Source organism: Oncorhynchus mykiss, chromosome 11 (genome assembly GCF_057628025.1).
Source record: "Oncorhynchus mykiss isolate SJ-2025 chromosome 11, ASM5762802v1, whole genome shotgun sequence".
Taxonomy (NCBI): Eukaryota; Metazoa; Chordata; class Actinopteri; order Salmoniformes; family Salmonidae; genus Oncorhynchus; species Oncorhynchus mykiss.
This window is the reverse complement of record NC_143032.1, coordinates 7,739,184-7,766,931: the sequence shown is the minus strand read 5'-3', so window position 1 is coordinate 7,766,931 and position 27,748 is coordinate 7,739,184. Positions and strand designations below refer to the sequence as shown.

Below are 27,748 nucleotides of genomic sequence, written 5' to 3'. Positions count from 1 at the left end.
AGTACTATTGTTCAGTGCGTGTGTGTGCGCTTACCAGCATGCGTCTCTGTGTGAGTGTGTGAATAACTCTGCCAGTTTGTGTAGCTTCAGAACAGCTCTTAGGGAGGCACCCTGCTGTGACATGGTGGGGCAGACTGAGTCAGTGACTCTCTCTCCCTCCCTCCCTCTCTCCCTGCCTCTGTGAGGTGAGTGTGTAGTGAAAGCAGCAGTTATCTTATCGGTCCATCTCTGGCTCAGGTGGGCTCAGCCTTAACCATGGCGTAATGGGTGCAGAGCTGTGCGGGGCTCTAATGACGGGGTGGTGTTGGAGCGGTGCAGGGCTCTAATGACAGGGTGGTGGTGTTGGAGTGGTACAGGGCTCTAATGACGGGGTGGTGGTGTTGGAGTGGTACAGGGCTCTAATGACGGGGTGGTGTTGGAGCGGTGCAGGGCTCTAATGACAGGGTGGTGTTGGAGTGGTACAGGGCTCTAATGACGGGGTGGTGTTGGAGTGGTACAGGGCTCTAATGACGGGGTGGTGTTGGAGCAGTGCAGGGCTCTAATGACAGGGTGGTGGTGTTGGAGTGGTACAGGGCTCTAATGACGGGGTGGTGTTGGAGCGGTGCAGGGCTCTAATGACAGGGTGGTGTTGGAGTGGTACAGGGCTCTAATGACGGGGTGGTGTTGGAGTGGTACAGGGCTCTAATGACGGGGTGGTGTTGGAGTGGTACAGGGCTCTAATGACAGGGTGGTGTTGGAGCGGTGCAGGGCTCTAATGACAGGGTGGTGTTGGAGTGGTACAGGGCTCTAATGACGGGGTGGTGTTGGAGTGGTACAGGGCTCTAATGACGGGGTGGTGTTGGAGTGGTACAGGGCTCTAATGACGGGGTGGTGTTGGAGCAGTGCAGGGCTCTAATGACAGGGTGGTGGTGTTGGAGTGGTACAGGGCTCTAATGACGGGGTGGTGTTGGAGTGGTACAGGGCTCTAATGACGGGGTGGTGTTGGAGCAGTGCAGGGCTCTAATGACAGGGTGGTGGTGTTGGAGTGGTACAGGGCTCTAATGACGGGGTGGTGTTGGAGTGGTACAGGGCTCTAATGACGGGGTGGTGTTGGAGCAGTGCAGGGCTCTAATGACAGGGTGGTGGTGTTGGAGTGGTACAGGGCTCTAATGACGGGGTGGTGTTGGAGCGGTGCAGGGCTCTAATGACAGGGTGGTGTTGGAGTGGTACAGGGCTCTAATGACGGGGTGGTGTTGGAGTGGTACAGGGCTCTAATGACGGGGTGGTGTTGGAGTGGTACAGGGCTCTAATGACAGGGTGGTGTTGGAGCGGTGCAGGGCTCTAATGACAGGGTGGTGTTGGAGTGGTACAGGGCTCTAATGACGGGGTGGTGTTGGAGTGGTACAGGGCTCTAATGACGGGGTGGTGTTGGAGTGGTACAGGGCTCTAATGACGGGGTGGTGTTGGAGCAGTGCAGGGCTCTAATGACAGGGTGGTGGTGTTGGAGTGGTACAGGGCTCTAATGACGGGGTGGTGTTGGAGTGGTACAGGGCTCTAATGACGGGGTGGTGTTGGAGCAGTGCAGGGCTCTAATGACAGGGTGGTGGTGTTGGAGTGGTACAGGGCTCTAATGACGGGGTGGTGTTGGAGTGGTACAGGGCTCTAATGACAGGGTGGTGTTGGAGCGGTGCAGGGCTCTAATGACAGGGTGGTGTTGGAGTGGTACAGGGCTCTAATGACGGGGTGGTGTTGGAGTGGTACAGGGCTCTAATGACGGGGTGGTGTTGGAGTGGTACAGGGCTCTAATGACGGGGTGGTGTTGGAGCAGTGCAGGGCTCTAATGACAGGGTGGTGGTGTTGGAGTGGTACAGGGCTCTAATGACGGGGTGGTGTTGGAGCGGTGCAGGGCTCTAATGACAGGGTGGTGTTGGAGTGGTACAGGGCTCTAATGACGGGGTGGTGTTGGAGTGGTACAGGGCTCTAATGACAGGGCGGTGTTGGAGTGGTACAGGGCTCTAATGACAGGGTGGTGTTGGAGCGGTGCAGGGCTCTAATGACAGGGTGGTGTTGGAGTGGTACAGGGCTCTAATGACGGGGTGGTGTTGGAGTGGTACAGGGCTCTAATGACGGGGTGGTGTTGGAGCAGTGCAGGGCTCTAATGACAGGGTGGTGGTGTTGGAGTGGTACAGGGCTCTAATGACGGGGTGGTGTTGGAGCGGTGCAGGGCTCTAATGACAGGGTGGTGGTGTTGGAGTGGTACAGGGCTCTAATGACAGGGTGGTGTTGGAGTGGTACAGGGCTCTAATGACAGGGTGGTGTTGGAGTGGTACAGGGCTCTAATGACGGGGTGGTGTTGGAGCGGTGCAGGGCTCTAATGACAGGGTGGTGGTGTTGGAGTGGTGCAGGGCTCTAATGACAGGGTGGTGTTGGAGCGGTGCAGGGCTCTAATGACAGGGCGGTGTTGGAGTGGTACAGGGCTCTAATGACGGGGTGGTGTTGGAGCGGTGCAGGGCTCTAATGACGGGGTGGTGGTGTTGTTGCGGTGCAGGGCTCTAATGACAGGGTGGTGTTGGAGCAGTGCAGGGCTCTAATGACGGGGTGGTGGTGTTGTTGCGGTGCAGGGCTCTAATGACAGGGTGGTGTTGGAGCGGTGCAGGGCTCTAATGACGGGGTGGTGTTGGAGCGGTGCGGGGCTCTAATGACAGGTAGCGCTGACAGAGCTGCTGGAAACTGCTGTCACCCCCAGATGCCAGCCCTGCTAGCCAGGAAACGTGATGTGAGAACTGGCAAGCGGACAGGACACAGTGTCATCTCGTTCCGACCAGAAATGAACAGCTTGCCATCAGGACCGGCATAGAAATCCACACATCTAGGATACCTGGATTTAATTCAGAATCATGTTCCTGGGATATTTTACTGGGGAAAAGTGGGAGTCAATATTTATGTAGGATTTTCTGATATAGGGCAAAGTGGATTTTTTTACATTTTTTTTCTGCGTGGTACCAAGACCGTCACATCTGGTGGTACCAAGACCGTCACATCTGGTGGTACCAAGACCGTCACATCTGGTGGTACCAAGACCATCACATCTGGTGGTACCAAAACCGTCACATCTGGCAGACTGGCTAAGTCCACAGTGAAGTTTGATTTGATGTACACACCAACCCCTATCTAAGTTTCCTTGTTTCAGGCTTTTAAAATGGGATTTCATTGCGACAATAGGATCATAAAGGATGACCCAGCTCAATGTGTTGCTCTTTAATCGATGCAAGTAGCTCAATCCACAGCCTGCCTGGATTTTGTACACATTAAGGTGGAGAGGGAGAGTGAGTGGGTTCAAGGTTTAAATGTCTTTTATATTGTCTCAAAAGCCATAGCACAGCCAGTTCATTTGATAACTTTTTAAACTGACGTTTGGTCCAGGTAATTTTCATGTCTTCCTTTTGAATTGAGTCTTTGCTAGTGTTAAGCAACTGTTACTATGTACTGTACATTCCAGTGAGAGACCAGGTCCTTTTGAAGTGTTTTTCTAAAAATGCCTTCCTCCTCTTCTTCCTCCCAGGTCTGCCCCTACTGGTACAGAGGACCATAGCCCGGACCATCATCCTCCAGGAGAGCATCGGGAAGGGCCGCTTCGGCGAGGTGTGGCGGGGCAAGTGGCGAGGCGAGGAGGTGGCGGTCAAGATTTTCTCCTCCCGTGAGGAACGTTCGTGGTTCCGTGAGGCCGAGATCTACCAGACGGTCATGCTGCGTCACGAAAACATCCTGGGCTTCATCGCCGCCGACAACAAAGGTACAAACAATCACAGCTCACCTCTAAAGCGTCAAATCACTTTTGTAAGGGTGCGTTTACTGACTAGGGCCTCTTTTCCTTAAGGTCGGTAGTACCCTTCTATCAGTGATCTAGGTAGGGGTTCTGGTCTGTAGTACCCTTCTATCAGTGATCTAGGTAGGGGTTCTGGTCTGTAGTACCCTTCTATCAGTGATCTAGGTAGGGGTTCTGGTCTGTAGTACCCTTCTATCAGTGATCTAGGTAGGGGTTCTGGTCTGTAGTACCCTTCTATCGGTGATCTAGGTAGGGGTTCTGGTCTGTAGTACCCTTCTATCAGTGATCTAGGTAGGGGTTCTGGTCTGTAGTACCCTTCTATCAGTGATCTAGGTAGGGGTTCTGGTCTGTAGTACCCTTCTATTGGTGATCTAGGTAGGGGTTCTGGTCTGTAGTACCCTTCTATCGGTGATCTAGGTAGGGGTTCTGGTCTGTAGTACCCTTCTGTCGGTGATCTAGGTAGGGGTTCTGGTCTGTAGTACCCTTCTGTCGGTGATCTAGGTAGGGGTTCTGGTCTGTAGTACCCTTCTGTCGGTGATCTAGGTAGGGGTTCTGGTCTGTAGTACCCTTCTGTCGGTGATCTAGGTAGGGGTTCTGGTCTGCCGCGGCAGTAAGGTGGACTGGACTGGTGTGGGCTTGTAAGAATATTTGGATGATCTCCGTGCACAAACCCTGCTCGAGGTGTGTGTTTGGGTGTGTTTGTTTTTTATGGAGCCGGGTCAATGGTTGTCCAGCTGCTCTGAGCTCTCTCTGGCTATCTGTAGTTAACATCACATTGCTCTGAGGACAACTGACTCACTGTGTTCATTAACCTCTCCTCACCTTCTGTTTTTCTCTCCATCATTCCAATTACTCAATTTTTTTTTGTTGTTTTGTCTTTGTACATGTCTCACCCTTTGCTCTTTGTCAGATAACGGGACATGGACCCAGCTGTGGCTGGTGTCAGACTACCACGAGCACGGCTCTCTGTTTGACTATTTGAACCGCTACACAGTCACCGTGGAGGGCATGATCAAACTGTCACTGTCCACCGCCAGCGGTCTGGCCCACCTCCACATGGAGATCGTTGGCACGCAAGGTGAGTGACAGCCACGTTGACCAATCAGTCAGAGGGGACAGCAACTCCCACCAATCAGCGACTGAGGACTTGTTTTTGGTTGAGAGATGGAGTATTCCTTTTGGTTTCATGTATAATATTTATGTTATAAAATCCTATGTTATAAACTGTGTTAGAAACTGATACTATTTCTGGTTGTCTTAACTCACCACCACTGTGACCCCTGGTGTAGCCTGTTATCGGCGACTTCAGGAACTTAACGCAAGAATCTGTGATGACCAGCAGCAGGAGAAGGGTCGGGAAGAGTTTTTTTTCTGGTTAGGCTAAATTGATCTCTGGCTCCCTCTATAGTAATTTGTGTGTCTGAATTTTTAATCGCAGTGCTTAAAGCATCAGACAAGCTCAGTAGCCTACGTAGATTAGATTTTTATTAACACAGGGTGTGTCTATATATGGAAAAATACACGTTTTAAAATGTTCACCAATCGATTGGTCGAAAGAACAGATGACTCTGTCGACTAAGATTTTATTTTTTTGTCTCCGGGACAGCCCTAGTCACATGATGTATACAGGCAAAACGAGACACAACCTTATATAAATAGTAAGTTGACAGTATGACTCATTCAACTAGGCCACGTGTCTTGTCCTCCACAGAACAGGAGGGAAGATTCTACAGGAGTCGAGACTGTCATGGAATCTACTTTCCTCATTGTACAGTTCTGTACATTGGGTTTTGCCCTCTTGCTCAGGATACACGCTATAGGCCATGTCCACTAGGCAGGGGTGCAGTATTTTTTAGGAATAAACAAAACTGTTTATTTAGCTAGTGGAGCCTCCGAGCAGAACATTTTCTCAGTAAAGCAGAGCGTTCCTGAGAGACTGTATGTGAACTGTATGTGAAATCCCAATCCCCCCCTGCAGGATCTGTAAATAGATGTTAAACCATCCCTGTCAGGCCTCTGTAGTTTCTCTTCTAACTGTACACTATTACCGACTATATACCTAGTTATTATCCCCTATCTGCCTAGTTATTACCCCCTATATACCTAGTTATTACCCCCTATATACCTAGTTATTACCCCCTATATACCTAGTTATTACCCCCTATATACCTAGTTATTACCCCCTATATACCTAGTTATTACCCCCTACATACCTAGTTATTACCCCCTACCTGCCTAGTTATTACCCCCTACCTGCCTAGTTATTACCCCCTATCTGCCTAGTTATTACCCCCTATATACCTGGTTATTACCCCCTACATACCTAGTTATTACCCCCTACATGCCTAGTTATTACCCCCTACATGCCTAGTTATTACCCCCTACCTGCCTAGTTATTACCCCCTACCTGCCTAGTTATTACCCCCTATATACCTAGTTATTACCCCCTACCTGCCTAGTTATGACGCCCTATCTGCCTAGTTATTACCCCCTACCTGCCTAGTTATGACCCCCTACCTGCCTAGTTATGACCCCCTACCTGCCTAGTTATTACCCCCTACCTGCCTAGTTATGACCCCCTATCTGCCTAGTTATTACCCCCTACCTGCCTAGTTATGACCCCCTATCTGCCTAGTTATTACCCCCTATATACCTAGTTATTACCCCCTATATACCTAGTTATTACCCCCTACCTGCCTAGTTATGACCCCCTACCTGCCTAGTTATGACCCCCTATCTGCCTAGTTATGACGCCCTATCTGCCTAGTTATGACGCCCTATCTGCCTAGTTATGACCCCCTATCTGCCTAGTTATTACCCCCTATCTTTTGACTCCTCACCAGCTGACCCTAAAGGTTTGGGGAATGATAAGTTAACGTTCTCATCCATCAGCCTTAAAACGCATCTCGGGTGCAGCGGATCAATAAAATATTCTAATAATTGTAATCGCACTTCCTCAATTCAAATACTTTGGCGACACTATACCAAAGATGGTCTGGTATGGTTTAGAAACTTAGGAACCAATCCCATCCGGATTAACGGACATTCTAGAGGAATAATTACACATCCAACGTTCTCTAGTGATACTAGTCCAGAGCGAATAGGGTTTATGATATGTAGAACCATACACCGGGTTTTATAAAATATGATCAACTCTTTCCATGTCATAGACTGACCAGGTGAATCCAGGTGAAAACTATGATCCCTTATTGATGTCACCTGTTAAATCCACTTCAATCAGTTTAGAAGAGAGGGAGGAGACAGGATGAAGAAGGATTTTTAAGCTTTCAGACGATTAGAACATGGATTGTGTTTGTGCCATTGAGGGGGGAACGGACAAGATGAAAGATTTAAGTGCCTTTGAACGGGATATGGTAGTAGGTGCCAGGCGCACCGTTTTGTGTCAAGAACTGCAACGCTGCTGGGTTTTTCCACTCTGAACCGTTTCCTGTTTCCCGTGTCTGACCAATAGAAAGGATCAAAGCTGGCGGTGGAATATAAATAGGAGCATTTACCAGTTTCATTTGAGGACCAGGATGTTGACAGCTGTGCCATACAGATTGCAAAATAGTTGGGAATAGATTTTTGATGTACCGATTCCCATGGTACAGGGAGTATGAGTTGATGTATAAAACGATGCAAGATTCAAGACGTCGTGATTTTTTTTTTTAGCAAAAATGATTGTACAGAATTCTTGCCACCAACAAAATGTTGAATATTTGGGGCATATAATCATCGCAGCTCTGCAGATTTTGTTGTGAGGATACAGAATCAATAGACCATTTTATTTTGGTATTGCCCTCAGGTAGCCTGTTTCTGGTCTCAGGTTCAGGAATGGCTGTAAAATGCATAGCAATGATCTAAAATTGACCCTAGAAATAGTACTGTTAGGAGATCTGGAGATCTCAATTACTAATACTCTTAGTAAAAGTATTGATCTAAAATTGACCCTAGAAATAGTACTGTTAGGAGATCTGGAGATCTCAATTACTAATACTCTTAGTAAAAGTATTGATCTAAAATTGACCCTAGAAATAGTACTGTTAGGAGATCTGGAGATCTCAATTACTAATACTCTTAGTAAAAGTATTGATCTAAAATTGACCCTAGAAATAGTACTGTTAGGAGATCTGGAGATCTCAATTACTAATACTCTTAGTAAAAGTATTGATCTAAAATTGACCCTAGAAATAGTACTGTTAGGAGATCTGGAGATCTCAATTACTAATACTCTTAGTAAAAGTATTGATCTAAAATTGACCCTAGAAATAGTACTGTTAGGAGATCTGGAGATCTCAATTACTAATACTCTTAGTAAAAGTATTGATCTAAAATTGACCCTAGAAATAGTACTGTTAGGAGATCTGGAGATCTCAATTACTAATACTCTTAGTAAAAGTATTGATCTAAAATTGACCCTAGAAATAGTACTGTTAGGAGATCTGGAGATCTCAATTACTAATATTCTTAGTAAAAGTATTGATCTAAAATTGACCCTAGATATAGTACTGTTAGGAGATCTGGAGATCTCAATTACTAATACTCTTAGTAAAAGTATTGATCTAAAATTGACCCTAGAAATAGTACTGTTAGGAGATCTGGAGATCTCAATTACTAATACTCTTAGTAAAAGTATTGATCTAAAATTGACCCTAGAAATGGTACTGTTAGGAGATCTGGAGATCTCAATTACTAATACTCTTAGTAAAAGTATTGATCTAAAATTGACCCTAGAAATAGTACTGTTAGGAGATCTGGAGATCTCAATTACTAATATTCTTAGTAAAAGTATTGATCTTCAACTCGCCATCTGTGGATTCTATTCGATTTAGATTCAAATTGCATGTTAAACATCACAGCATAGTAGAAAGATATATGGTGTGGGGAGGGTTCTCGAATGGTTGAGTGGCAGCTCTTGGGGAACTGTGGGGGGGCGGCATCTTAGAGGGCTGGCGGCTGGGAGTTTTGGGTTGGTGGCTGATGGGTAGCTGTTTCAAGTCCCTGTTTTTTTTTCTTCTTTTCCTTCTCTACCTTGTGGGAGATCTGTCGACGTGCCCTTGAGCAGGGCGTTGACCCTGGTTGCGTCTGTGGGTCGGGCTCTGGATGGGAATCTGTTAGATGACTGAATGGGACGTAGATGTTGAGAGGCTTCACTGCACGTAGATTGTAGGTTTTATGTATTCAATAAAATGGCCCACTGTAGAAAGGGGGAGAGATTCAACTCAATATTAGGAAGGCGTTCCTAATGTTTAGTATATTTAGTACATCGACAGGACCATATTATGGACTAGACTTTCTTTTCATATGAAGAAGGACGCAGGGTAATTGAAAGCTAAAAATGGTATTTTAGCTGTCCAGTTCTTTCACATCAGTGTATACGGAAGGAGTAAGAAGAGACTGCTGACATGCTCCTCCCTGCCCCCCTCCTCCCTCTCCAACATGTCAAATACAATCATGTTCTTTTGAATCGGTGAGCTCTCGTCTAATGCTTTTCCTCTTCTCTCCTCTTTTCTCTCTCTCTCTCTCTCTCTCTCTCTCTCTCTCTCTCTCTCTCTCTCTCTCTCTCTCTCTCTCTCTTTCTCTCTCTCTCGCTCTCTCTCGCTCTCGCTCTCTCTCTTCCTCAATGCCATATGTCATAAATTTCAGGGAAGCCGGCCATCGCCCACAGGGATCTGAAATCTAAGAACATCCTGGTGAAGAAGAACGGGACTTGCTGCATTGCCGACCTGGGCTTGGCCGTGCGCCACGACTCCGCCACCGACACCATCGACATCGCCCCCAACCACAGAGTGGGGACCAAAAGGTAACTGGATCCCCCATTCGGGCTCTGTTATGACTGTTATTTGGGATGGCAATTTGATAAAGAGTGAGCCGCCATGCCGGCTCTTTGATGTGGTTAGTGGCAACTTCAAACTACTCCACCTCAACCATTGAGCAGGAATCAGAAGGTAACAGGTGGGGATCACACCTGTCATTTGCTGTAACGATGTGATGGAAGATGCCATTCTGGCTCCCACAGCTCATTGTAATGGCTGGAGGTGCCTTGAAACTGGTTGTCCATTCTGGCTCTAGAGTGCTGCCGAGCCCTCAACCACAGAGTGGGGAAACTCAAAGATAACTGGAGCCCCACGGGGCTGTCATTCCGCCTCGTTTGAGCCGTCATTTGTAGTGACGGAGCCGCCATCTTGGCTCTGACAGCCGCCACTCGCCATCATAGGCAAAAGGTGAAGGTGCAGTGAAGTCCGTCATCTTCTCCGGCTCTCCAGAGAGGTGTAGCAGGTAGGTGAGGAGGGGAGGAGGAACACGCGGCGTGAGTCATGCCATGGAAACACGGCGCTCATACCAACGGCGCTCATCTCTCCCACCCTGCAGCAGCATCGATGACATTTCCCCCTTTTCCACAAGACAAGCCTGTGTGGTTGGAAAACACAGAGGGGATGATGGCCACACACACACACACAGCCGTTCCTACCAGCTCAGGCCAGGCAGTCACTAGCAACGTGCGTCGACTCTTCTATAATTCAACTCCAATAGAAAGAGGAGAAAATCGTCTTGACAACCATATCGCCGATTTTGCTTTCTTCTTGAATAACACTGTCTCGATTCAGTCTTCTGCGGTGTATATCAAGCCTATCAAGCATCCCACCAATCCACGATGTAGATTCTATTCCGGCTGCTGCTGTTGACTGGACGGCTGCCACACGGAGCAGCTGTGTTACAACACTGCTGACTACGGAGCACAATGTGTTGTGTAACACAGCTCCGCTGGTATAGAACTGAGGCCCAGCTCATTAATATCGCATGGTATTATTCATAGTTCACATCCGTTGTTGTTGCACTTTGTTGGTATCGTGGTCGGCTCCAGGACACGACACCGTGTAAAGTAACACGCTCAAATGGTATAGCAGATTGAATCCTGCCTCCCTTGTCTAAGTGCCCTCGACAAGCATCTGGGAACCTGCTAGCCATTAGCCTAGAGGTGGAACCCTGTGTGACTTGTTTTCTCAGCCTTTATGTCCCCTCTGCCCTTCCTTACCTCTCTTGCACTCCTCCTCCCCTTCTCACTTGCTCCCCTTCCCTTCCCATCCCTCTCTCTTGCCCTCCTCCCCCTCTCTCTTCTCCCTCCCTCCCTATTCTCTTCTCCCCCTTCTCAACCTCCCCTCCTCTCTATTCTCTTCTCCCCTTCTCATCCTCCCCTCCTCTCTCTCCTCCCTCTCTTGCTCTCCTCCAATCCCTCTCTCTTGCTCTCCTCCAATCCCTCTCTCTTGCTCTCCTCCAATCCCTCTCTCTTGCTCTCCTCCCCTCCCTCCCTCTCTTGCTCTCCTCATCTTGCTCTCCTCCTCTCCCTCCCTCTCTCCCTCATCCCTCTCTTGCTCTCCCCTCCCTCCCTCCCTCCCTCCCTCTCTTGCGCCCCCCCCCCCCCCCCCCTTTCTCTCGCTTGCGCTCCCCCTCCCCTACTTCTCTTGCTCTCCCCCTCCTCTCTCTCTCTCAATTCAATTCAAAGGGCTTAATTGGCATGGGAAACATATGTTTACATTGCCAAAGCAAATGGAATAGACAGTAAACAAAAGTGAAATAAACAGGGTAAACATCATTAAACATTACACTCATTATACAAACGTTTTAAAAGAATATCGACATTTCAAACGTTATATTATTGGTAATGAACAGTGTTTTAACAGGTAGTTGAAGTATGAAAGGGAAAATAAACAGATAAATATGGGTTGTAATTTACATTGTTGTTTCTTCTCCACTGTATGTCCTTTCTCATGGCAATGGGCCGCACGTCTTCCTGCTGTGACGGCCCACTGCGATATTTACCCTAACAGATATGGGAGTTTTTCAATCTTTTGATTTCTTTTCAAATTCTGTGTTGGTCTATGGGATATGTGTGTCTCTAATGTGGTTGTACATTTGGCAGGAGGTTAGGAAGTGTAGTTGAGTTTCCACCTCCATTTCGTAGGCCGTGGGCACATAGGTAGACCTGGCTCTCGAGAGATGACAGGCTATGGCGGCCTCTCTCAATAGCAAGGCTATGCTCACTGAGTGTACATTTTGGTCTCAATAGCAAGGCTATGCTCACTGGTCTCTCCCCCTTCTCCCTGGGCCAGGCAGGTGGTTGTGTGTTTTGGTCCAGGCTGACTGACTGTCTACCTGGCTGGCCCACTGGAATCTGTGGGGCTTAATTAAGCGGAAGTCTCAGGGACTTTACCCCCCTCTGGAACTGTGGAGGGAGATTAGGCCCAGCGCAGCTTACACCTTTCCTTCCTGTGGCTCCAACTTTCCAGAGGAGAGAGGAGCCCCCTTCCCAAAACATTACCCCCCTCTCATCTCCCGCTAGGAATCTGGGATTTCCTCCCTTACGGAACAAAATGGCCACTAACAGGATTAGAGATGTTGCCCCTGAAGACTGGTTTAAGGTCAGTCTAATGATGCAGGTTGGGATCTGGAGGGGAAACTGATCCTAAATCTGTGCCTAAAGGCCGGGAAACTTCCATACTGCGATGGATTAGCTGGCTTCATCTCCAACTGTTAACGGGGATAGGGTTTCATATCTCTCTGAGATACTGTGTTGGGAAATCGCGCCAGGCTGAGGATATTGTAGTTTAAAAACCGAGGAACGGTTGCATTTGTTATGCTTTGGAGTGTGGGGCAAATATTGATAAACTTCGTTAACTACTTTGAGCGTTCTGAATTACAGGACACATCACTGCACTCTGTACTCCTCTGTAAACTGGTCATCTCTGTATACATGCCGCTAGACCCACTGGTTGATGCTTATTTATAAAACCCTCTTTGGGCCTCACTCCCCCCTTATCTGAGATATCTACTGCGGCCCTCATCCTCCACGTACAACACCCCTTCATTCCCCCTTATCTGAGATATCTACTGCGGCCCTCATCCTCCACATACAACACCCGTTCTGCCAGTCACATTCTGTTAAAGGTCCCCAAAGCGCACACATCCCCGGGTCGCTCCTCTTTTCAGTTCGCTGCAGCTAGCGACTGGAACGAGCTGCAACAAAACACTCAAACTGGACAGTTTTATCTCCATCTCTTCTTTCAAAGACTCAATTATGGACACTCTTACTGACAGTTGTGGCTGATTTTGCTTGTTGTCTCTACCTCCTTGCCCTTTGTGCTGTTGTCTTGTGCCCAATAATGTTTGTACCATGTTTTCTGATGCTGCCTTGTTGTGCTGCCGCCTCAATGCTGTGCTGCCGCCTCAATGCTGTGCTGCCGCCTCAATGCTGTGCTGCCTTGTTGTGCTGCCGCCTCAATGCTGTGCTGCCGCCTCAATGCTGTGCTGCTGCCTCAATGCTGTGCTGCCGCCTCAATGCTGTGCTGCCTTGTTGTGCTGCCGCCTCAATGCTGTGCTGCCGCCTCAATGCTGTGCTGCCGCCTCAATGCTGTGCTGCCTTGTTGTGCTGCCGCCTCAATGCTGTGCTGCCTTGTTGTGCTGCCGCCTCAATGCTGTGCTGCCGCGTTGTGCTGCCGCCTCAATGCTGTGCTGTATTTATTTATTTATTGAATTTATTTTGATTTTAAATCCCAGCCCCCGTCCCCCGCAGGAGGCCTTTTGGTAGGACCGTCATTTGAAATAATAATTTGTTCTTAACTGACTTGCCCTAGATACATTTAAGGTTAAATTAAACATGAAGTCAAAAGGAATCCGCGAGTGTATCACCCACCAGATCTAATAAGGAAGGCGTTTCGTGATGTTTATCGTCGATATGCAACACCTGCTCACGGAATTCAGACATTTTTTTTTTTTTCCCCCCTCAGTGTGGAAGGTTGTGCATTGGGCTTGTGAAATGAACGCTTGTGAATTGTTCGTTGATGGTTTTTACCCTTGTGGGAAACAGGGGCTTCATTTTTCAAAGGTGCATGTGTCAGTTTTCCTGCAAAAGGTCGGTATTTATAAATGTTGAACTTGACGGGAAAGTGTGCGTACGTCCGCGCACAACCTCTGGGAGGTGGATCAATTGTAATTGCAAGCAAATAGGCTTATTGATCGTTCTGGTGAAATAGGTGTTTGATGCATGGGAAATATAACAATGGTATTAAAAACCGTCGGCCATGTGTATATGTTGCGTGCGACAATTTGGATAAATCCCAATATAAATAATATCGATACCAATAAATCGCAAAAAATCCCAGAATCTCCACATCCGGCAGAATTTAGTATCAAATTGTTGATAAATGAGGCCCCAGAAGTCCTCACAAGGATAGTAAAACAAGGGGATATTTTACCGGTCCCCAGACTCCCCACGAGGATAAAGGCTATTTTAGGTTTACGTTTAGCTGTACAATTAGGGGTTAGGGGTACGGTTAGGGGTACGGTTAGGAGTTAGGGGTACGGTTAGGGGTACGGTTAGGGGTTAGGGGTACGGTTAGGGGTACGGTTAGGGGTTAGGGGTACGGTTAGGGGTACGGTTTGGGGTACGGTTAGGGGTACGGTTTGGGGTTAGGGGTACGGTTAGGAGTTAGGGATACGGTTAGGGGGTACGGTTAGGGGTTAGGGGTACGGTTAGGGGGTACGGTTAGGGGTACGGTTAGGGGTACGGTTAGGGGTTAGGGGTACGGTTAGGGGTACGGTTAGGGGTACGGTTAGGGGTTAGGGGTACGGTTAGGGGTACGGTTAGGAGTTAGGGGTACGGTTAGGGGGTACGGTTAGGGGTACGGTTAGGGGTACGGTTTGGGGTTAGGGGTACGGTTAGGGGTTAGGGGTACGGTTAGGGGGTACGGTTAGGGGTACGGTTAGGGGTTAGGGGTACGGTTAGGGGTTAGGGGTACGGTTAGGGGTTAGGGGTACAGTTAGGGGTTAGGGGTATGGTTAGGGGTTCAGGGCAAATACGATATTGAATTGGAATCAATTGTTTGGTCCCCACAAGGATAGTAAAACGTGTGTGTGTCTGTCTGTCTGTCTGTCTGTCGTATCTAACCAATATTACGGTCTCTCTCCCTCCAGGTATATGGCACCAGAGGTGCTAGACGACTCGATAAACATGAAGCATTTTGAGTCGTTTAAGAGGGCAGATATCTACGCCATGGGCTTGGTTTTCTGGGAGATAGCCAGTCGATGCTCTCTGGCAGGTATGTGTGTTGTTCCCCCCCCCCCCCCCCTATTGTCACTCAGTTATCCAGTAGATGTTCTGACAGGTATGTGTGTTGTTCCCCCCCCCCCCTATAGTCACTCAGTTATCCAGTAGATGTTCTGACAGGTATGTGTGTTGTTCCCCCCCCCCCTATAGTCACTCAGTTATCCAGTAAGTGTTCTGATAGGTATGTGTGTTGGTGTCGTCGTCGTCGTCGTCGTCCCCCCCCCCCATAGTCACTCAGTTATCCAGTAGATGTTCTGACAGGTATGTGTGTTGGTCCGTCCCCCCCCCCCCCCCCCCATAGTCACTCAGTTATCCAGTAGATGTTCTGACAGGTATGTGTGTTGTCCCCCCCCCCCCCCCCCCCCCCATAGTCACTCAGTTATCCAGTAGATGTTCTGACAGGTATGTGTGTTGGTCCCCCCCCCCCCCCAATAGTCACTCAGTTATAAATGTCCCTTGATTTAAAAAAAGATTTAAAAAATATATAATAACGTCGGTAGTGGAATCAGGGTTGTTTGCCCCTCTGATAACAACAGTTATTGAATAATATTGAATAATATAATAATGGCACTTAGCAAGTTAATTCGTTCATTAGCTGTTTCTCTGGCTGTATTGAACACAAATAGAAATGCTACGCGCAACAATTTCAAAGGTTTTTACTGAGATACAGTTCATATAAAGGAAATCAGTCAATTGAACTAAATTCATTAGGCCCTAATCTATGGATTTCACATGACTGGGCAGGGGCGCTGCCATGGGTGGACCTAGGTTGGCACTTGGGAGTCAGGCCCACCCACCCACTGGGGAGCCGGGCCCAGTCAATTTGCAATTTTCCCCACAAAAGGGGTTTATTACAGACAGAAGTACTCCTCAGAACATTTCTGGGTTATTTTTTATTTCAGCTCATGAAACATGGGACCAACACTTTACGTATTACGTTTACAATTTGTTTCAGTCTAATATATAAAAATCACATACAATTCATTGAAGCGTATGAGCTACTTTTGATGCATGTTAAGCAGAGGGAAAAACACAATTGTCCCTTGAGGAACAATAAAGTGTTGTATTGCATTCTGTCAAGCCATTTGTGATGTATTTTAACGCCTCTGACGTGTTTTGCGTCAGGCATCGTTGAAGACTACCAGCTGCCATACCATGACCTGGTGCAGTCAGACCCTTCTGTGGAGGAGATGAGGCGGGTGGTGTGTGATCAGAAGCTACGACCCAACATTCCAAACAGGTGGCAGAGCTGTGAGGTAGGTGACACGTGCGCACACACACACACACACACACACACACACACACACACACACATATATATCTCTTTGGTTTTTAAACCTTTCACATTCCTAGTTCTGAAGTGGGAATCACCTCGCGGGAACGTGTAGCGTCTTCTCTTTGAATGCGGCCATAATAATTTGCCAATTTCCTCAAATGAAAATCCACACGAGAGGATTTCTCTCCAGATAGTCTTTCCGAACTACTGTCTGCCTCACGGTGCGTTTAAACCCAAGAAAGATCAAAGCCCACAAACCTGAGACTCTCCAATGTGTCCATCTATCTCAGTGAAGACTCACGTGTCACATAAGAGGCGCACAATTGGCCCAGCGTCGTCCGGGTTAGTTTAGGGGAGGGTTTGTCCGGGGCAGGCTGTCATTGTAAAAATAAGAATTTGTTCTTAATTGACTTGCCTAGTTAAATAAAGGTTACTTCCCACCCTAGGGGAAAGTAAGTGGTGTTGCAACTCTCCCTCTCTCGCCGTCTCAAGTTTTCCCCCTTCACATTCTCATTTCACTTGACAATCTCTGTCTCCTTCTCTCTCTTTACGTTCTCTTTCGGTCTCTCTCTGTCTCCTTCTCTCTCTTTACGTTCTCTTTCGGTCTCTCTCTGTCTCCTTCTCTCTCTTTACGTTCTCTTTTGGTCTCTCTCTGTCTCCTTCTCTCTCTTTACGTTCTCTTTCTCTCTCTCTCTCTCCTTCTCTCTCTTTACGTTCTCTTTCTCTCTCTCCCGCCCCACCTCCGTTTATTGGTGTCCCTGTTTATTGACTGTAAAAACTGATACATTAGATTAGAGTCAATCCACAGTAATAAAATCCTGTAATCTAATCTGGGACCTATGACCTGGCCTAAATAGCTGCCAAGATGTTAGGACTGAGCTGAATCTGCTATTAACACAACACCGTGACAAGACACTGAGAACACTGTTCCTGATACCAAAACGACAGTCTGATTGGCGTAAATAGTGCTTCTACACCTGCATTGCTTGCTGTTTGTGGTTTTAGGCTGGGTTTCTGTACAGCACTTTGAGATATCAGCTGATGTACGAAGGGCTATATAAATAAATTTGATTTCGATTATTATTTTTTTGCCTAGCAAGTAGCCTAGCAGGTATCAGCTGATGTAAGAAGGGCTATATACATTGATTTGATTTCGATTATTATTTTTTTGCCTAGCAAGTAGCCTAGCAGGTATCAGCTGATGTAATACATTGATTTGATTTGAATATATTTTTATGGTTTGGCCAGAAAATGTTGCCTCCCCCCCCCACACACACACACACACACACACACACACACACACACACACATACCAAAGTTAATTTTTTTGTAGACACCACAACACAAATATTAAGCATTGTCACAAATCAATGCCAATTGATCACACTCATACTTACAATACAACTAACACAGGATGTCAAGACATTCCACCTGCTTAAACTGTATCTGGTTACCCTCCCTTATATGTATATAGAAACAGTAGGTCTTACAGTGCATTCGGAAAGTATTCAGACCCCTTGACTTTTTCCACATTTTGTTACATTGCAGCCTTATTCTAAAATGGATCTATCTACACACAATACCTTATAATGATAAAGCAAAAACAGGTTTTTGGATTTCACATTTAAATAAGTATTCAGACCCTTTACTTGACACTTTGTCGAAGCACCTTTTGGCAGCGATTACAGCCTTGAGTCTTCTTGGGTATGATGCTACAAGCTTGGCACACCTCTATTTGTGGAGTTTCTCCCATTCTTCTCTGCAGATCCTCTCAAGCTCTGTCAGGTTGGATGGGGAGCGTCGCTGAACAGCTGTTTTCATGTCTCTCCAGAGATGTTCGATCGGGTTCAAGTCTGGGTTCTGGCTGGGCCACTCAAGAACATTCAGAGACTCGTCCCGAATCCACGCCTGCGTTGTCTTGGCTGTGTGCTTAGGGTTGTTGTCCTGTTGGAAGGTTAACCTTTGCCTCAGTCTGAGGTCCTGTGCTCTCTGGACCATGTTTTCATCTAGGATCTCGCTGTACTTTGCTCCGTTCATCTTTCCCTCGATCTTGGCAAGTCTCCCAGTCCATGCCGCTGAAAAACATCCCCACGGCATGATGCTGCCACCACCATGCTTCACCGTAGGGATGGTGACAGGTTTCCTCCAGATGTGAAGCTTGGAATTCAGGCCAAAGGGTTCAATCTTGGTTTCATCAGACCAGAGAATCTTGTTTCTCATTGGAAACAGGATGCATCTGAGCGCCATTTCGAGTCTCATAGCAAAGGGTCTGAATACTTGTGTAATAAGGTATTTTAGATTTTTATTGTAATACATTTGCAAAAAATGTATGGGCTATTGTGTGTAGGTGAGAATTATGTATTTATTGAATCCATTTTAGAATAAGGCTGTAATGTAACAAAATGTGGAAAAAGTCAAGGGTTCTGACTACTTTCTGAATTGTGTGTGTGTGTGTGTGTGTGTGTGTGTGTGTGTGTGTGTGTGTGTGTGTGTGTGTGTGTGTGTGTGTGTGTGTGTGTGTGTGTGTGTGTGTGTGTGTGTGTGTGTGTGTGTGTGTGTGTGTGTGTGTGTGTGTGTGTGTGTGTGTGTGTGTGTGTGTGTGTGTGTGTGTGTGTGTGTGTGTGTGTGTATACATATTTACAGTTGAAGTCAGAAGTTTACATACACCTTAGCCAAATACATTTAAACTCAGTTTTTCACAATTCCTGACATTTAATCCTAGTAAAGATTCCCTGTCTTAGGTCTGTTATGATCACCACTTTATTTTAAGAATGTGAAATGTCAGAATAATATAGTAGAGAGAATTATTTATTTATTTCATCACATTCCCAGTGGGTCAGAAGTTTACATACACTCAATTAGTATTTGGTAGCATTGCCTTTAAATTGTTTAACTTGGGACAAACGTGTCGAGTAGTTTTGGATAGTCTTCCACAAGATCCCACAATAAGTTGGGTGAATTGTGGCCCATTCCTCCTGACAGAGCTGGTGTAACCGAGTCAGGTTTGTAGGCCTCCTTGCTCGCACACACTTTTTCAGTTCTACCCACTAATTTTCTGTAGGATTGAGGTCAGGGCTTTGTGATGGCCACTCCAATACCTTGACTTTGTTGTACTTAAGCCATTTTGCCACAATTTAGGAAGTATGCATGGGGCCTTTGTCCATTTAGAAGTTCTGATGTCTTGAGACATTGCTTCAATATATCCACAGAATTGTCCTTCCTCATGATGCTATCTATTTTGTGAAATGCACCAGTCCCTCCTGAAGCAAAGCATCCCCACAACATGATGCCGCCACCCCCATGCTTCAGGGTTGGGATGGTGTTTTTTGGCTTGCAAGCCTCCCCCCTTTTCCTCCAAACATAACAATGGTCATTTTGGCCAAACAGTTCTATTTTTGTTTCATCAGACCAGAGGACATTTCTCCAAAAAGTACGATTTTTGTCCCCATGTGCAGTTGCAAACCGTAGTCTGGCTTTTTTATGGCGATTTTGGAGCAGTGGCTTCTTCCTTGCTGAGCGGCCTTTCAGGTTATGTCAATATTGGACTCGTTTTACTGTGGATATACAGTGGGGCAAAAAAGTATTTAGTCAGCCACCAATTGTGCAAGTTCTCCCACTTAAAAAGATGAGAGAGGCCTGTAATTTTCATCATAGGTACACTTCAACTATGACAGACAAAATGAGAAAAAAAAATCCAGAAAATCACATTGTAGGATTTCTTATGAATTTATTTGCAAATTTTGATGGAAAATAAGTATTTGGTCACCTACAAACAAGCAAGATTTCTGGCTTGAGTAATCATGTTGAACAGTTACACACAACAGGAGCACATACGAAAGACTGATGTAGTCCGCTAGCTAGCCACAGGAGTCCACTAAGTTAAGTAGTGTCATGTCTTTGGCTATGCCGGATTAAGTGATATGACATGCTATTCTATAAAATAATTTCTCCGTAATTACTATTACTTGATTGAGCTAATCATGTAAATGTAATTAACTAGAGAGTCGGGCACCACAAACAAATATTTATAGAGCTGTTATCTTCCGAATAAACTCTTAAAGACCTAGTCATATTTTACATCAATAGCAGTAAATATCAATCGTCATCTTACTTCAGTCTCATCTGAAGGTTGTAAATGATTTTATCTGCACGAACCCTGGCTAACAAGTTGAATCAGCAATACAAAATTGGGTTTAATTAATTATTTACTAAATACCTAACTAATCACACACAATTAATCAGAACTTGATTACAAATTACGTCATAAAGGAAAACGTCCCTAGTGGGCGGAACAGATACGACAGCTTGTTACACAAAGGAAAAGGGGCGGGGTTTGAGTGAAAGAGCGGGAGACTGGGAAGAAGGGAAGAAGCTGGGCTATCGTAAATACAGTATCTTATGCATTCTAAATTACCGTCCATTTGGAAAAGGAAAATGCAATAAATATTTACTCTGAGCTGCGCTTCAGTAGGTTGGTGGTAGATGGAAGGCCGTGTTGCCAAACCCGAGTCCTTTGTCCTTTGAAGAATGTCTCTGGTGGTCAATTGGATATGTTGTAGTAACGTCGTTGTGTGGTAGACGGGATACTCTGTCTGTTCCTTCCTAACCTGCGTTTGCAGCTGCGGATGCTAACTCAACGGCTAGGAGGTATCACTTCTGTAGTGAATAAGAGTTCAAAGTTCATACCATTTGCAACCAAAGCTCACGCTGATGTTGGCTTCATTCTGTAGTTATTATCTGAATAATTCAGACAGGGCTGTCGTCCTCGGAACAGGAAGTTATGTTGTTGTCAAGGGCTTATATAGGAAGGGAGATGGGGGGGGGGGGGGGGGGGGGGTGTTTGAAAAGTTTTATAGCCCATGTCCCTTCACAGGGCGGGCCACTGATTGAGCAGCCCTATCTTATGAAAATCCAAATCTCACATTTTAGCTAAAATCACATTTCATCCCATCACAAATAATTTCATATTCAAAAATTTAAATTGAACAACAATTCCATGTGAATCCGAAAACTCTGATGTGTAGACTTTCCACTGTAGAGTTTGTCATATCATTGATGAGAATGTCTCAGATGACAACCGAACTGACATCATATTCATTAAGTACCACCGCATATGTTCAATTGGTCGGATTACCAGAATATAGTTAATTTCCCCCCACCTTCTGATGTTCCCAGAATCTCTATGTCAACCAAAGGGTTTTGCAAATGTAACCTCAGTAGGGTAGAGAGAGGAAAAAGGGGGGAAGAGGTATTTATGACTGTCATAAACCAACCCCCAGGCCAATGCCATGACACTGTACTGTAGGAGATGCTGTACTGTAGGAGATGCTGTACTGTAGGAGATGCTGTACTGTAGGAGATGCTGTACTGTAGGAGATGTTGTACTGTAAGATATGTGTCAGAGAGGCCTACTTGTCAGAAGGCTATGGAGTTAGTTCAAATGAGTGCACTCTGTCTTAATAAGCACTGGTGGAAATCCCCAAGATGATGTCCTCGACAGGCCTTTGAAAAATGTAGACAAATGATGGGCTGAACACAGATGCTGTTTACAAGGCTGGCAGAAAAATTATTCAGCGTCTCATTCCATTCCAAACTGTTTACCTTCTTAAACAAGCTTTAGAGGAATGAGCAATTAGCAGTGGAGAGGTCCTGGTTTTGAGGAGGTAGGTATTGGGTAACCTTGTCTGTCCAATGGCCACATCCTCTCAGGAGTCTAAAAGTGGAAACGATTAAAAAAGCCCTGGCGACTCCGCGTTTGATCGAGGATGGGTGAGGGGTGTGTGTGACACACTGGTAAATTGCCTCGCTATGTGGTGCTGGAAATACAAATCCTCACTTTTTTTTAAATGTATTTATATCATATCCATGATTAAAAGGACTCTTACACATTACCGCTACATTCATTTAGTGATGTTTTATCAAGTCGTCCTTAACTCCCTGACTCTCTCCTTCCAGGCTCTGCGGGTGATGGCTAAGATCATGAGGGAGTGCTGGTACGCCAACGGAGCCGCCCGCCTCACAGCGCTGCGCATCAAGAAGACCCTGTCCCAGCTCAGCCAATCAGAGGGCATCAAGATGTAGACATTTCCTTTAGTCTTATTATATTATTCTGAATATTATTATTTTCATCGTCATCATTGGTTCTCTTCGGGCTGCTCCTCCTCTTGGTTTCAAAGGAGAGGCGATGCAGCGTGGTGAAGTTTTACTCTGATACCCCCTAACCCCTCTCTAAACGCGGTCATCCTTATATTTGTCGCCGTGCCGACCGGCGCGATTTTATGTCTCTCAGAGTTGGATGGATCTGATCTAATTGCTTTTTTTTTTTTTTTTTTTTTGGAGAGAAGTGGTATGGCTGGGTGCTAAAGCTGTCCCCACTACACACCACCACCAACCTGTGTCAGTTCAGACACCCACCCCCTGTACTCACGATTGGTGGGATCTCCTCACCCAGTGCTCGTGAAGGACCTATAACAGTGATTACAGACAGCCGTAGTCCCGCCCTGCCACAGACACATCTGCAAACCAGTGGAAAGGATCATCAAAACACCACCCAGAAACCCCCAGGTTTCATGACTGCTGGTCGTAACATTCAGGTGTCAATGCCTCCATTCAAACAACACGTGTTACATTCTGACACTAGCTGTGGTGGCTCGGACTCGACGAGAGAAAAAGACTGAAGCAACAAACTTCAGTTTTATTTAGGACCATCTGGTACTTGTTAACAATCGTTTTATTGTAGTTATTTGTGTGTGTTTCCATGGAGAGGTGCTGTGGACTCGTGTCCAGAGCATGTCACACCATGTGTTTCTCCCTCTTTTCTCCATGTATCACTGTACCGAGGGACTACAGGTCTGTTTAACTTATTTGCTTAGATTGTTTGCAAAAAAAAAACAACTGGACATGACCTCATTCAGTCTCCAACCAACTGGACATGACCTCATTCAGTCTCCAACCAACTGGACATGATCTCATTCAGTCTCCAACCAACTGGACATGACCTCATTCAGTCTCCAACCAACTGGACATGACCTCATTCAGTCTCCAACCAGCCGGACATGACCTCATTCAGTCTCCAACCAACTGGACATGACCTCATTCAGTCTCCAACCAGCCGGACATGACCTCATTCAGTCTCCAACCAACTGGACATGACCTCATTCAGTCTCCAACCAACTGGACATGACCTCATTCAGTCTCCAACCAGCCGGACATGACCTCATTCAGTCTCCAACCAACTGGACATGACCTCATTCAGTCTCCAACCAGCCGGACATGACCTCATTCAGTCTCCAACCAACTGGACATGACCTCATTCAGTCTCCAACCAGCCGGACATGACCTCATTCAGTCTCCAACCAACTGGACATGACCTCATTCAGTCTCCAACCAGCCGGACATGACCTCATTCAGTCTCCAACCAACTGGACATGACCTCATTCAGTCTTGGCGAACATGCTATGACATATGCAATATAGATAGTGTATCTATTTTATATACTCTGTTCTGCTGCTACTACAACGTCAACTACAACAGCTCGACAGTCACCACCATGCCTTCCAAGCCAGGTGTTAACTGGTGCCACTGCTTTAAACCTACCCCTTCAACCCTCATGTTGGTTTGTGTCTGTGTGAGATTATATGGAGTATTGACAGAGGCCCTCAGCTGGAGGAGCAGCATGGAGTAAACCCTCTCAGAGAGCTGGAGGAGCATCATGGAGTAAACCCTCTCAGACCTGGAGGAGCAGCATGGAGTAAACCCTCTCAGAGCTGGAGGAGCATCATGGAGTAAACCCTCAGAGCTGGAGGAGCAGCATGGAGTAAACCCTCTCAGAGCTGGAGGAGCATCATGGAATAAACCCTCTCAGAGCTGGAGGAGCAGCATGGAGTAAACCCTCTCAGAGAGCTGGAGGAGCATCATGGAGTAAACCCTCTCAGAGCTGGAGGAGCATCATGGAGTAAACCCTCTCAGAGCTGGTGTAGCAGCATGGAGTAAACCCTCTCAGAGAGCTGGAGGAGCATCATGGAGTAAACCCTCTCAGAGCTGGAGGAGCATCATGGAGTAAACCCTCTCAGAGCTGGTGTAGCAGCATGGAGTAAACCCTCTCAGAGAGCTGGAGGAGCATCATGGAGTAAACCCTCTCAGAGCTGGAGGAGCATCATGGAGTAAACCCTCTCAGAGCTGGTGTAGCAGCATGGAGTAAACCCTCTCAGAGAGCTGGAGGAGCATCATGGAGTAAACCCTCTCAGAGCTGGAGGAGCAGCATGGAGTAAACCCTCTCAGAGAGCTGGAGGAGCAGCATGGAGTAAACCCTCCCAGAGCTGGAGGAGCATCATGGAATAAACCCTCTCAGAGCTGGAGGAGCAGCATGGAGTAAACCCTCTCAGAGAGCTGGAGGAGCAGCATGGAGTAAACCCTCTCAGAGAGCTGGAGGAGCAGCATGGAGTAAACCCTCTCAGAGCTGGAGGAGCAGCATGGAGTAAACCCTCTCAGAGAGCTGGAGGAGCAGCATGGAGTAAACCCTCTCAGAGCTGGAGGAGCAGCATGGAGTAAACCCTCTCAGAGCTGGAGGAGCATCATGGAATAAACCCTCCTATGCAAATGGTAGGACGTGACCTCGCCATGCTGCCTAGTGCAGCCACAACACCAACTTGTTGGTGCCATCTACTCAAGGGGTCTCTCTCCCTTCCCGTCTTCTCTCTGTCTCTTTCTCTCTACTCTGTATGGCAAAGCTATGACTCACCGAATACCAGACTGATAGGGGTGCTAGTACTACCCACTGGACTACACTAAGACCCCCCTCCAAGGTGGCTTTAAGGAAGAAGGAAACAACTACTCATTACTGGAGTTGTTCTATAATCATGCATTGTTGGATTTCACTTTGTTTCCGTCTTTGTGTTGTTTCAAAGTGTGTGACGGCACACGTCTCTTCAAAGGCTGAACGAGGTGAGGTACATTCATTTAAATATAGAAAATAGATGTTTACTAAGCCATAGGTTTCCAATGGTTTTTTTTTGTTTGTTTTTTGTGGCAACTTTTTCTACTACTTATAAGAATGTACGTTTACGGAGGATAAACGACATGGTATCACTGTGTGAACTGCTTGACATTTCAGCTTAGCAAGCCGTAAGGGACCAATGGAGAGAGTCAGAATCCTGTTATGTAAAAAGTAAGATTTTATAAATAATTATACTATTATAAAGTAGGGTCAATGTTCTATATAAAGGAATTACAAGTCAATGTAGCAGCAGATGTAATAAGTAATGTTTTGGTTTGTATTTGTAAGATATCCTATTGCCACACGCCTAAACCTGCAAGCTGCCTGTTTATACCAATTTGGATTGTGTTCGTTTTGGTATGTCCACAGTCTTGATGTCATTCGAGTTTCTTGCTCTATTTCAGCATGTTTTTTTTAAATACGGTACCGCAAACCATCACAATAGAAAGACAATGGAGCCCCAAAATATATCTGATTGTTTGTCTACAAGTGTACTTCTTCTGACCTACGTGCAGGTTTACCTGTGTGGCCATCAGGTTGTTTTGAGTTTCTTATTTTTAATGTGTTCTTCTTTTGAATGCCTCTTGAACAGTCTGCTGTTTGGATGCATTCTATGTATCTATCTGTGTTACTACAAAACGTCTGACTCTGTTCTGTAACCAGGGGAGGTCAGAGACACTCTGTTCTGTAACCAGGGGAGGTCAGAGACACTCTGTTCTGTTCTGAAACCAGGGGAGGTCAGAGACGCTCTGTTCTGTTCTGAAACCAGGGGAGATCAGAGACGCTCTGTTCTGTTCTGAAACCAGGGGAGGTCAGAGACGCTCTGTTCTGTTCTGAAACCAGGGGAGGTCAGAGACGCTCTGTTCTGTTCTGAAACCAGGGGAGGTCAGAGATGCTCTGTTCTGTTCTGAAACCAGGGGAGGTCAGAGACGCTCTGTTCTGTTCTGAAACCAGGGGAGGTCAGAGACGCTCTGTTCTGTTCTGAAACCAGGGGAGGTCAGAGACGCTCTGTTCTGTTCTGAAACCAGGGGAGGTCAGAGACGCTCTGTTCTGTTCTGAAACCAGGGGAGGTCAGAGACGCTCTGTTCTGTTCTGAAACCAGGAGAGGTCAGAGACGCTCTGTTCTGTTCTGAAACCAGGGGAGGTCAGAGACGCTCTGTTCTGTTCTGAAACCAGGGGAGGTCAGAGACGCTCTGTTCTGTTCTGAAACCAGGGGAGGTCAGAGACACTCTGTTCTGTTCTGAAACCAGGGGAGGTCAGAGACACTCTGTTCTGTTCTGAAACCAGGGGAGGTCAGAGACACTCTGTTCTGTTCTGAAACCAGGGGAGGTCAGAGACACTCTGTTCTGTTCTGAAACCAGGGGAGGTCAGAGACACTCTGTTCTGTTCTGAAACCAGGGGAGGCCAGAGACACTCTGTTCTGAAACCAGACGAGATCAGAGGTCATAACATTACAACATATCACATGCCTCTTGTCAACTCTGTACCATGATGCTTTTGTCTCTACATGACTATTCACTGTTGGTGTTCCCCAAGGGTGAGTGCAGGGACTTCTCTCTCTGTCTCCTTGTCTCTCTGTTTCTCTCTGTCTCCGTGTGTGTGTGTGTGTGTGTGTGTGTGTGTGTGTGTGCGCATCAGGTCAGTCTTCGTCTGTAATGCTGGTAACCCTCCTCCTCTAGATAAGTGCAGACGTAGTCATTTTAAGTGTTTCCTTGTTATGTCTGATTAGCTTCAGGAACGGAAGATCGTCTTTACATTGAGTTGAACAGAAAGAAAACCGCCTCTTTTCATACGGAATGATTTATATGCTGTGTCACACGGGTGTGAATGGTTCCTTGGTACGTGTAAATATCTAGATATATCTATTGTATTATTGGCTGGGAGCTTTGTCTTGCACAGTTGGTCAGCATAAAAAATAATGAACAAAAACCGTGAAATCTATCATAATATTAACAGAGACTAACGGATATTGCTGCTATGATACATGGCGAACAAAACGAGAAAGAAAAATAGCTGAAATTTCATCATGCTGAATTTAGTGCGTGTGTGTGCGTGTGTGTGCGTGTGTGTGCGTGTGTGTGTGTGTGTGTGTGTGTGTGTGTGTGCTGGATCTCCGACAGTGTGGGACATCTCTGGGACATTACAACAACGGCAAAAGTTCAGCTGACTACTACTTCTCTATCTATGCCTCCGTCGTCAACACTGGGCCAACGTTCATTCTGTATCCTACCAACATTTCTCTTAAAAATCACCAGCAGCCTTTCTTTTGGTTTTCAAAATCAAATGTGACTTCTTCTTGCGGTGACTGTAAAAAACACATTACTCATCCAGGTATTCCTGTTTCTCAGTGATATGCAGGGCAATTTTCCCTTGAAACAAGGTTCACCCTACAGGTTAACAGAAAAAAACAACCATATCTTTTGCACCTCTGGTTTCATCAAAAATGGGTTGACACAATTAGTCGCAGCTTTCCAAACCTTTCTGTGCCTTCATTCTGCTCAAGTTCCACCCAGACATTGTAATAGAAACACTAGTTAGGAGGTCCCAGGCAGCAGACGGCCAGGGGGT

At 46.4% G+C, this 27,748-nt stretch overlaps 1 protein-coding gene across 4 annotated transcripts in view; it reads left to right on the top strand.

Annotated features, from left to right (window-relative positions):
• The window catches only part of LOC110535204 (TGF-beta receptor type-1), a 74,655-nt gene extending 48,991 nt beyond the window's left edge, over window positions 1-25,664 (top strand). For 2 of the 4 annotated variants that reach the window (XM_090189265.1, XM_036934753.2), the window contains 6 exons: window positions 3,542-3,772; window positions 4,716-4,883; window positions 9,452-9,608; window positions 14,777-14,901; window positions 16,047-16,165; window positions 22,141-25,664. In XM_090189265.1, coding sequence (XP_090045391.1) covers window positions 3,542-3,772; window positions 4,716-4,883; window positions 9,452-9,608; window positions 14,777-14,901; window positions 16,047-16,165; window positions 22,141-22,266 — 926 coding nt within the window. In that variant the 3' untranslated portion in view covers window positions 22,267-25,664. Of the gene's footprint in view, window positions 1-3,541; window positions 3,773-4,715; window positions 4,884-9,451; window positions 9,609-14,776; window positions 14,902-16,034; window positions 16,166-22,140 lie in introns of all 4 variants that reach the window. The other 2 variants (XM_036934752.2, XM_090189264.1) reach the window with 1 other exon arrangement.
• The last annotated feature ends 2,084 nt before the right edge of the window (window positions 25,665-27,748 follow it).